The 12,239-nt window shown below is 34.2% G+C and overlaps 1 protein-coding gene across 2 annotated transcripts in view; it reads left to right on the top strand.

The window, feature by feature from the left end:
- The window catches only part of pns (DENN domain containing pinstripe), an 83,169-nt gene that overhangs the window by 24,687 nt on the left and 46,243 nt on the right, over positions 1–12,239 (top strand). For both annotated transcript variants that reach the window (XM_089244359.1, XM_089244358.1), the window contains exons 9-12: positions 2,831–3,016; positions 4,610–4,712; positions 7,462–7,621; positions 11,529–11,607. In XM_089244359.1, the coding sequence (XP_089100485.1) occupies positions 2,831–3,016; positions 4,610–4,712; positions 7,462–7,621; positions 11,529–11,607 (528 nt within the window). The remainder of the gene's footprint in view (positions 1–2,830; positions 3,017–4,609; positions 4,713–7,461; positions 7,622–11,528; positions 11,608–12,239) is intronic.

The following is a 12,239-nucleotide window of genomic DNA, read 5'->3' as shown; positions in this document are numbered from 1 at the left end:
TGCTGACTTTTGATGACAGGGGGGGGGTGTTTGAAGGTTGCTTACGTCATCAACCACCCCTTTCGAAGACATGAAATATTCTAAGCTGCTGACAACATTTTGCTGGGGGGGTCAAAAATGGCTGAAAATCTGCTTACGTAACACTTGAATGGCCCCATACCAGAGCAATATACAGGAAGTTGCCAACCATAAAAACACAACTTTTCCAGTTAGAGTTCTTTTTTTCAATACTTTTGAAAATTAGTAATACATCAAAAAAAAAAAAAATTCTGATTTACATTCAACCATGAACTGTGTGGGTAGGGTCTTTATAAGCAACAAATGTTCCAAGTCATTTCAGAACATTCCTATAACGCTGATTTATCATTGACAGGTGAGGAAACCTATTAAAACAAGATTAAGTGGGCATGCTCAATGCAATGCAAATAAGAATTAAAAAATGTGAAAATTGATTATCTTTTCACATTGTCTGTATAAATTTGAATTTAGTGAAGTCCCCGCCTGTCTTGGATTCTTTTAATTTGCGAATAATGTTTCTCACAAGCTCTCGAGATGGCAAAGCACGAATCAATTTCCAGAGCGATACAGATTTATTTTACATAACTCGTATTCACAAGCAGTGATTTGATGAAACACGCTAAACAACGAACAGCTTTTTTCTCTCGCATACAAGAGATCTCATGTTGTGAAAACTCCTTATTTATCATTTATTAATAATTATACAGTTCTGCTGTGGTGAGGCTTAAATATGGGCAAAGACAGGTTTGAGAGAGTTCTGCCATATTCTCATGAGATCCTACTCTTTTCCTTGGTGTCATGACATCCCCAGCTTATTGGCGCTGTTACCAAATGTGCCAAGTTTGTCGTTAATTTGGCAAGATTTACACGAGTTGATGGCCATTTACAGGTGAAAAATGACGTAATAAATGATAAATAAGGATTATTTACATAATTTTCGTAACAATATATTCGTGTCTTTAAAAATATATTTATCAATAATTAATACCAACACCATTTAATTACATTGCTGAGGTTCATTAAGAGCAGGAATTTTAATAGATCAATCAAATAACTTGATTTCCCAAGTAATCAATCAGAACCTTGCTTTGAACTTAACATGCAGTCACTCAGCTTTATTCTGGCCATGTCATAGCTGCCAAGTCTCCCAAATTTTAGCTTCATCTAAGAATTTTACGAAAATCACAAAAAATCCCCTGCTTCATTTAAAAAGAATTCCCACTTCTGAAAAAAATTCCTAAGGAATTTCTTGTGAAGCAAAAAGGTCTTTTGCCTCTTTCTTTTTCCCCTTTCGAAATGACGTCACACATCGTAAATGGGAGAATAATGGGAAATTCCTTTTTTAAAGGAACTTTTACAAACCCTCTGATTGTAACAAGAAAGTTGTTTGTCTTATCGTGCAGGGAAATAGCTTAGCAGCCAATAGTCCTGGATAATAATTGAAGATTATAATGATGCACATGTGGTTAAAATTCCTCTTTTGTTGAAGTTAGGTACATGTGATAACAAAACATGAATACTGATAAGCAAACAAATATTTAATTTTAAAGATACTTATTCCGATGAATTTCCTTTCATCAAACATTCCAGAAAAAGGACGACTTTTTCTTTTTTGTACAAGTTGTGTTAAGGACATAAACATCGGTCATGATGTCATTCTTGCAGAATGTTTGTTTACATCGTTTCTGATTGAACACAATATTTTTTTTAGATCACCTGTGAAGTTTTGGCCTCCAATTTCACTTGTGCATAGGAATTTTTTTGACAACTTTTTCATGGATTTTTTTTATGTGATTTTTTTGAATACTTTGATGTGTGTAAAATGCATATTTTATTTGACTTCAATTTTTGAGAAGGGATTTTATTCTGTATGCTTTAACTTTTATATGTGGAAAATCTCTATTTTATTTGGAAAAATCCCTTTCATATTTATTAGGGAGTGGTTTTTAGTATAAAATATGAGTCCGCGCGAAAACCTTGCTAATTTTCATTTTCAAAAGTTGGCAGCTATGCCATGTCATCTGATTCTCATGGATGTAACTTTTTTCAATGTGAACCAAGCAATAATATTTAGTAACCAGACCAAGTGAGATTCCCTGACAGTAGTGTAGTAGTACGCATAAGTATATCCTCTGGAGATGACATCAGTATGTATCAAAATGTGTTAAAAAAGTTCAGTTTTCCCTTGTTATTTGCTCTCTCATTAGTTTCTTTTATATTTTTTTAGTATCAGGCAAAGGATTTTTACTCCTCCATATGCAAGTTTATGCCTTGCAAGTTCTTAAAAAAGCAGGTGGGACAGATATTTTCATTTGTTGAATCAGGTAAATTTATTAAATTGGGTCACTATCCTACTCACTATCACTAATTACTATCCTAGAGATCTGTTCAGCCAAAATTTGGGTCTGTTTTCTGTACACTTTACAAAATTTTGAATCTGTAAAACTGACCCTTCACAAAATTCTAGATCTGAAAAACAAACCCTTCACAAAATACAAATTAACGAAACCATAAATTTGGCATTTCATTTCTTTTGTGATAAATTAACTAGATTATTTCACTTCACACAAAATTACTTATTTCACAAAAACTTTTACAAAAACAGAACCTTACAAAGAAGGTCTGGACAGACCCTTGCTTATCATTTGCTGCCTCTAGTAATTTTCTTTGCTTTATTGTTTGCTCCTTCATTTTTTTTTTATTTTTTTATTTTTTTTTTTTTTGACATTGCAGGTTTAAACTCTTAATACAAAGATATCATTATTAAAATATTTATAATTAATAAATATTGAGGTTTGTTTGTTTGTTCCAGCGTGACATGGAGCAGTGGTTAACAACACGAGAGTCAATGCAAAATTTTGACAAGACTGCTTTTTTATCAGATCAGCCTGAGCCACATTTACCTTTTCTGTCCTGTTTTATAGAGACTCAGATGTTTGCAACTTTCATTGACAATAAGATAGTATCACAGTGGGAGAAAGTAGATCCTTTTCTGAAAGTGAGTTTCATTTTAGTTACACACTTCATTAAAAAAAACAATAAGATAATTGAAAGAAATGACGAACCTCTCCACTAATTATATGAAGTACAGATGATTGATACCCATCAAAGATAATTACACTTCTCAAAACAATTAGGGGAGCACATGGTTTTAACAAAATTATGCAAAGATGTATACCGATAAGTAACATAAAATGAATCATCCATAATTTAAAGCCTAGCAGGAAACGGAAGAAGAAAACTTCATATGCAAATCAAAGTTCATGACGTCAAAAACCAGAAAAAGGAGATAAGGGCAGAAATCAGGATGTTGCAGAAACGTCTGTTTTACTGCCGTAACTGTGAAATTCGATTGCGCAGTATATATTTTTTTGAGACAAGGTGACTTGAGGATGTCTCAACAACGTGATTTACCGGAATCCATGGCATGGCGTGTTATAGGCAGACTGGAATCCTGCTCTCCTGACCTGAATCCAATCGAGCATGTTTGGGACATGCTCAGACGACGCATTGCTGCGCGACCAAGGCCGCCTGTTACTGTCCAAGACTTACAGATTGCACTTCTTGAGGAGTGGAACAGTATTCCCCAAAGTCTGATCGATAACCTCATCGCATCCATGGCAAACAGGTGTGCAGCAGTCTTAGCTGTTCGAGGAGACCACACGCCCTATTAAAACTCATGCATCATGTCTAAACAGTATACTTTTTTTTATCGTTTACATGTAACCAAATTGTTGCCCTAAATCATCTTTTCATGTTTTTTCCATATTTTCAAAGAATTAAAGATTAATTCCAAATTTTTTTACGTCTTTTTTCTGTATTGCGCATTGATACACGTGTACTATCCATTGTATGCCAATACATGGCTGTCTCGCACGGTTTTCTTCACTTTTTTGCTTGCTCCCCTACTTGTTTTGAGCAGTGTAGAAAGAAAAGTCACATTTTCCTCTGTGGGGAATGTGACTTTTCTTTTCAATTGTCTTTGCTAAGTATCCAGTCATCTGTACTTCGAATAAGATAATTACTGAATTAAATCATTGAGTTTTACAATGTGATAGCAGATATTTTTAATGTTGTAGGGAAACAAAACAAATGAAATTTTATTTTTTATGAAATAAATTATTTCTTATCCTATATGTTCTTATGTGTTCTATTCATGTATTACGAAAACTGATAGTTTTGGCATGAACTGTTTCAGCCTACATCAAGGTTTTTTAACGAGTGTGTCATAAGAGGATCATAAGTGTGCCATAAAAATTTTAAAGAAATTAACTGAATTATTTTCCAAAGTCAATAACATAGTTCATCCTAGAAGAAACAAATGTTCTTGATGTGGTTAATAATATGTGTGAATAATATGCATTGGGAAAATTTAGTGCATTTTTTGATAACGTTCTTAGTTATAGAGGAGTCATAGAGGAAAATGGGAAAATATGTGACCTTTGTGTAATAGATATTGATAAAAAAACAAAAGTTCAAATGAGATTCAATTAATTGCTAAATTCATTTGAATTAAGTGGTGATGTTAAATTGAAGTCTTATTGTAGTATTATGTTTTGTGTATATATTATATATTTTTTTTTCATTCCAGATTTTTGATTCCAGAATACAAGTTCTCATTAGTGAATATGTACATTCAGCATCATCATCACGCTCCTGCACATATGAACAGTGTGAAACATATCATGATACAGGTCTCTATTTTTTATGACTTTTCACTCTTTAAAATGCAATAATATTACCTTGAAAACTTGTGTATAAACCAAGTTTTTTTTTTTAATTTGTTCCTATATTGGGGGAGGGCAGTTGTCTTTTTTATGGGTGTCAGTTTATTACACCCCCTCTCCCATCTGTTTGGTGGGTCAGCTTATACATGAGTTTATAGGGTGCAGAGGAAAGTCCCTTTATTCTAGTATCCAAGTAACATGTAGACCTCAGATACATCATTCGTATTGCAAAGGATTGTTGAAAGGGGGTAGTTATTAAAATTTAAAAAAATTAACTTTTTATTAGGTTACCGTGTCCCAAAATCACAGTTAAAAAGTTGTTGCTCCCTGTTTCTCCTGACCCCAACAAAACAAAAATATTCCATGTTCTTAAGTTCAATATTAACTGAGATATTTGAATATGAAAACCACTGAAAATGAAGGAAAGAACAGCATAAGAAGTGTAAAATAAGCTTGTCCATCAGGGTGCGCATATACATACTCACTTGCCTTGACCTCTGTTTGCAGTGGTTTCGCTTTGCCAATTTTCCGTGCACTTTCTCTCCCTATTTTTTCCTCTTCTCCCTCCCCACTCACAACCCAGTTCTGACCACAGCCTTCGCTATACAAAATCAAAGAAACACAATACTAGCCTTTCCAAGTTTGTTGTGTATGCATTGAAGTATTTTGTAAAAGTTGTACACATACAACGTTCAAAATCATTGGTGGTCCGCTGGTCCGAGACCACTAAATAAACAATCGGACCACTGAGAAAAAATTTTTACCGGTCGATGTGTGTGACCAGTAGCTGAAAATCGACACCTTCCTTACCATGTTACATTCATCGCAGAAGAATCTCCTATGGGAGAATGGCAGATCCTCAGTCGCTTTATGTTTTCTAAGCCATTTAAATGTCGAAGGATAATCGTTTATTTACTGTAAAACATATTTAGAAAACCGTGTCTGCCAAAATTGAAAATTTTATGAGCGAAACTAATTTCGATATGCTGTGCATTTTACGGTGTGTGTAAGTGGTGCATGAATTCCTCAGCATACATTCGATGAATCAGTATTTTTCCGGAATTTGCATGCCATTTTAATCGCTTATGATCTCATAAATTAAATTAAAATATTTTATAGAATTTTTGTCTAAAAAATAGCATTGTACTTGAACAGTGTTTCCCGAAGTGGGCGATATCGCCCCCCCCCCCCGGTGGGCAATGGAATGGTCCAAAGGGGCGATAGAACCAACTGATTTAACATGGGATCCTATGGGTTTATTTGAGTTGGGGGGGGGGCGATGAGAGAAAAAAAAATTTGAAGAAGGGGGCGATGGAACAAATAGTTTGGGAGACTGTGTACTAGAATATCACTGAATTGTGAATATCAGCTGATTCCAAATCCTTTGGGATCCATCTAATTAATTTTTTATTTTTCCTGTCTGAAAAATATGTGGATGGTTCCTTTCACCCCTTATTCCTGAGGGTGCATAGACAGCACATTCCAGAGTCTTTTTTTTTTTTGTCTATCTTGATAGCTCTGACACCTGGAAATGTCGTATTTTTTGTTGAATATGCTAAAAAATAATTAAAACACGTGTATTTATGAAGATATTTTGTTTTATTATTTTTTAATTAATGTTGCCATTAGAATCTTAGCAAACCATTTAGTATATATCTTAGATGAGAATATCTTTGCAGAATGTTTTTTCTGAAAATGTAATTTAAAAAAGAATGTCTCTTTAAACCTCCATACTTGTTTTTAAATAAAGCCACAACACAAAATCAACAGATGTGGTTTATAGAACCAGTCATGATGTCTGCAGTAGGGTTACCAGATTTGAAAACTAACAAAAGAGGATGCCCGTGCTGCACCCTTAATGACGTCACTTATTCCAATTTACACAGTAGATGACACCTCCATACCGACCAGCCACAGCAATAATTTTTCCAAATCTATAATAGAACTACTAAAAAAAGCAGAAACAGAAAAAATTCTGGTAATTTCAGCGGCTATTAGTGAATGTGTGTGGGGTAAAAAGCATAAAAACACTCATATCAATGAAGAAATATATGTTTCAAAGTGGAAAAAAAATTTACCAGGAAAAAAAGGAAAATAATTCCTTAAACCTGAAAAGGAGGACAAAAGGGTGAATTTTGCGAAACAGGAGGAAGCTCTGAAATGACATCAAAAAGTAGGATTGTTGGTAATCCTAGTCTGCGGACCAGTAGGTTCTTATATTCACTGGTCGTGGGACCAGTGACTTTAATTTTTTAATTCTAACGCTGACGTAGATGGGAAATCCCAGCAAACCACTCAAGGATAATGCATAGCATGTATGTAGACGCTCCTTTAGTTTATACATCTAACACATTTTTTGCTATATTACTCCATGAAATCTAGGGCTTATTGCTCTGTGTACACGATATATGAGGTTAGCAGCTTTTAAAACATAAAACAAAATGTCAAAAGTAGTAGGAAAAAATTTTGAATGTATTTCCACCCTGTTGATGTTGTATTTAAATAATTTGCGACAAGAAATTTTTCACTGACCCTTCATTGCTTTTATTTATTCCTATCTTTTTACTCACTCTTTTCCATAGTGGATGGCCACAGTTTTCCTTTGCACAAATTAAGCAAATTACAAAAAAGTATTTAATATTACATTAATCTGTACTTTTAAAAATTGACTATATTTAAGAGATATTTTATAAACATTAATTTTTTTACTTTTTAGAAATTTTAATTGAAAAACGTGCATACTCTGCTGATACAATTGCACCTTTGCCTAAATCAATCAAAGAACTTCCTGAATTTACTTCTCAAAAGAATCATTTACCTGGTCAGTTCCCATTTTTAGACGTAGCAAAATTAAATGATGGAGGAATAGAAAGCAGGTAAATAATCTTATGGTATAAGTATAACTCTGTATACCGAGGTAACGGGCACACCATGTCACAAAAGGGGAATTTCACAGGAGAACTATTTAAGGATTTTTTTAGTATTTCTTTCTATGGAGCTCTCTTATTTTATACAGTGAATATCTCTGTTATTTGCTGAAATAGGATTTAGTATTCTATACCTATGTTGTACAACAAAAGTATAGCAAATTAAGAGCATTATCCCAATATTGATGAAAATGGACATTAGTGCCCTTTATCTCCGGCATATAGAACTATACATAGTATGTCTGACTTTTTCTTGTTATTTGCATTTTTTTAAATCACTGATATCCATGTTTCAAGTTACTTGTTCAATATAACTTTATATATGATTTGTCATTAATGAATGGACAAATGTAGGAAATGGCTATTGTAAAGCTGGCATGATGTCAGTATGATGTACAGAGGGTGAACAAAATAATACGAACACCTGTATGTAAATGAGTTCTAATGTTTGTTCCCTTGCAGCATAGCTACTACTAAATCATACATGAATCTCATAAACATTCCTCCAAGGAATTTCTAATAAATTGGTACATGCCAGAACAAGTTTCTGAGCATATGTGTGGCTGTGTTTCTAGTTGGTGTGCCACCATAGCTACATCTCATCACCAATCATATACGTCTGCCACCTAATGACCATGAAGTGTCTTAGCACCAAACTATTTTTTTTTCTTGGGAAAAACAGTCCAAAATCACAATTTTTTTTCAATTTTATATAACTTAGTTTACTACGTTATACATGTTAGCTGACAAGCTGACATAAGTTTTGAAAACTTAGTGCTGTTTCAAATTCCACTTTAGCAATCACAATGCTTCAATTCTAATTTCATTTGAGAACATGTCACCATGGAGACCGGAATTTTTTGAGCTGTGATGCATCATTTTTGTCTTAGGAGATAGAGAGAGAGAGAGAGAGGCTGTAGTTACCCTAAACATGGCTTTTTGCGGTTTTCCAACTTCGAGCTGCGAATGCAAACCAGTCTTCCATTTGAAAAATTTGTTACCTCAGAGAACAGGCAGAACTTCAGCACAATACTTACATGATATAAAAGTTCTGACACCTGACATTTTCATTTCAAAATATGTAGGACAGATGGCAGCATCGCTAGAACACAAAGCGCACGTGATTGTGGCAACATAAATGTATTAGTGCCACACAAAGTGGAACACACTTTCCAGCATATACCTATTTGTTAGAAATTTCCCAGAGGAATGTTTACTAGGTGTATGCACTGTTAAGTAGTAGTAGCTATCCTAAACATGAGTCTCTGTTCACTGAATAGGCATTTTTGAAATTTTCGGTCAACATAATGATCAATGGCATCATTCAAAGCCAAACTTTTTTGGACAAAACTCAGATGAAAGTCATGTTTTCAAAGCAGTAGTGCAACAGACCAAAATACACTTCTCCGTTCAATAAACTATTCCTTACAACATTGATTTAACAGACACAAAATTTTCATTAGCAAGTATTCTTAGTTTTTTTTTAGTATAATACAGTGCAAAAGTGATTCAAATTTTGCTTAATGAAACAAATGAACATAAAAAGATTTGCATATTTGCTCTCTAAATATTAAATTTAAAAAGTAAAAATATCACATCAATTCAACGTTTTCTTCAAAAATCAAAAATTTCTTCCAAATTTGCTGATTTCACCTGATCAGGAACTGGAGAGCCCACGACCAAATCTTCTTCAGAAACTTATTTTCTCAGTTGACTGATGAGAAAATCTGACAAAGTGAACAATAATTAGAGCTTTCAAAACCCTTTGCATCACCACAATGACCGTCTTCTTCACGAGAGACCATAACAGCTACTATCGAACAACCATCCCAATCAGGGTGGAGTCCTACGTATAACCAATATTCTAATGATCATTTATGCTCATTTGTTTATTTTTTGTCTTCTTAACTAATGTGTTAGAACAGTTCGAAGGTCGATCAAAATTTCAGTGCCCCGCTGACTGTACAAAGTACTCAAGTTTTTTTTTGTTTCACATCTGCTGTTATAAATCATATATAATCAGCATGTAAAATATCAGAAAAAATCAGACTTTGCATGTCTCTCACCTGGCCATTAAACCACAGACATTTTGGTAAAGCAATTCCAGTCTAATCTTTTAATAATAAGGCAACCCCTCTGATTCACAAACAGCTAAACCTATGTTGAACAGTGTCACACACATGGTTTCACATTAGATATGTCTCACTAATAAAAATAAATGTTTGCCTGTTTCATTTACCTGTGAAAAAAATATTTACGATAAATATAAGGAGTGTGCAAACATCACAAAAGTAATACAAGATATACAGAAGACTGGATGTTGTGAAGATATTTATTATTTGAGATGTTAATTTTTTAAGGAAGGAAAAAACTCATCTCTGCCTCTACCGGGAGTCTAACCCGGGTCCCTCGATTGCCGGACGAGTGCTCTGACCACTAAGCTACAGAGGAGATAGAGATTTTCCTTCGCTAGAGCGTATATATGCCGAACGGAACCGTGCAATGGACGGTGAAACCGATCAGCTAATAGCTCATGGACGACGAGCCACCAGAGGGCTATATATATGACATGAATGTCGCTCTCCACTTGTTAATACAAGATATACAGAAGACTGGATGTTGTGAAGATATTTATTATTTGAGATGTTAATTTTTTAAGGAAGGAAAAAACTCATCTCTGCCTCTACCGGGAGTCTAACCCGGGTCCCTCGATTGCCGGACGAGTGCTCTGACCACTAAGCTACAGAGGAGATAGAGATTTTCCTTCGCTAGAGCGTATATATGCCGAACGGAACCGTGCAATGGACGGTGAAACCGATCAGCTAATAGCTCATGGACGACGAGCCACCAGGTCCCTCGATAAGAGGGACCCGGGTTCGATTCCCGGTAGAGGCAGAGATGAGTTTTTTCCTTCCTTAAAAAATTAACATCTCAAATAATAAATATCTTCACAACATCCAGTCTTCTGTATATCTTGTATTAACAAGTGGAGAGCGACATTCATGTCATATATATAGCCCTCTGGTGGCTCGTCGTCCATGAGCTATTAGCTGATCGGTTTCACCGTCCATTGCACGGTTCCGTTCGGCATATATACGCTCTAGCGAAGGAAAATCTCTATCTCCTCTGTAGCTTAGTGGTCAGAGCACTCGTCCGGCAATCGAGGGACCCGGGTTAGACTCCCGGTAGAGGCAGAGATGAGTTTTTTCCTTCCTTAAAAAATTAACATCTCAAATAATAAATATCTTCACAACATCCAGTCTTCTGTATATCTTGTATTAACAAGTGGAGAGCGACATTCATGTCATACAAAAGTAATATACCACAAAAGTAAATCAGGTCGCTACACCCTGTTTAGTGAAGAAACTTAATTTGTTGACTGCATAATTGCATAGTAAAAAAATCTTCAATTCCCTCAGCATGAAACAAAAAAAGATCTTTCAAATTATGTGTGGAATTGAAAAACATCATATTTGCAATATAATTTTATATAGTAGATTATGTTTTATGATGGGTTTTTTATTTGCATGGAATTCTTTATTACAATTATTTATAGTATACAGTTATCAACTAGTTAATATAAAAAATGAAAAGTCTAGTATTTGCTCATGTTAAAAATCACTTGCTAAATTTATGAAAAAATTGTATATTGAGCTCCTATATAACTTCTGTTTAAAGAGTGTTCCTGTATAATGAAATTTAAAGATTCATATTTTTGTTTAATGTATAATGAAAATCGTTTCTATTTAATTAATTTTCTGTGTAACATCTTTTGATCAAATGAAGGGACTTCATTATATGAAGACTATATGTTATGCAATATGTATATGTAGCCTATAGTATTTTTTATTTGTAGGATCAAACAGGATTTTAATGTACATCGAAGACAAACACATCATACACAGTATTTTCAATCAAATTATAATCGGTGTCATGTAAGTTGTTTTTTTTAATTTTTTTTCGTATCAACTCATTTATATCCGATATAATCTGTGAAACTGTTTCTCATCTCGAAAAGAGTAACAATCCACTGGCACAATATGTAAAAATCCTTTTTTTAACCCCTTTATGATCACTGACATAATATTGCATCCAAGTGTCAGTGGAATAAACTAAATTCAGCTGACTGTTTCTACAAACTCTCTTTTTTCCTCATCGCAAAGGTTTATTGTAACCCTATGAAACAAAGTTGCGTATGTGTGTTTCCCCCCTCTCCTCTGTTCTCCCACCACCATCATGATATCTTAACGAGATAATGATCAACTGATAACGATGGTGGTGGTTCTATTCAGCTTTCTCCCCCTCCACAAACACATCCAACGTATCTTTCTCAGAACTAATCATTCTATTATATACTGAACAAGTACATAATAGATACATATACATAGTATATACTAAACAACACAATTATATGCTGAAGTGAGAAAGATAACAAGCCAAAAAAACTACAAAACGAGTTTGTAGGTGAGGATGAAAAAAGCAATTCACTGTACTAATACTCTCTTATACAATCATCTCCCCACCCATTCCTCACCACCCTTATTACTTTTTTTTTCTTTCTTTCCCC

Source organism: Pholcus phalangioides, unplaced genomic scaffold (assembly GCF_987345545.1).
Source record: "Pholcus phalangioides strain wild (caught in Gottingen) unplaced genomic scaffold, Ppha-v1.0 ptg000015l_1, whole genome shotgun sequence".
In the NCBI taxonomy this organism is placed as follows: Eukaryota; Metazoa; Arthropoda; class Arachnida; order Araneae; family Pholcidae; genus Pholcus; species Pholcus phalangioides.
The sequence above is the reverse complement of the archived record's forward strand: the minus strand, read 5'-3'. Positions and strand labels throughout refer to the sequence as shown.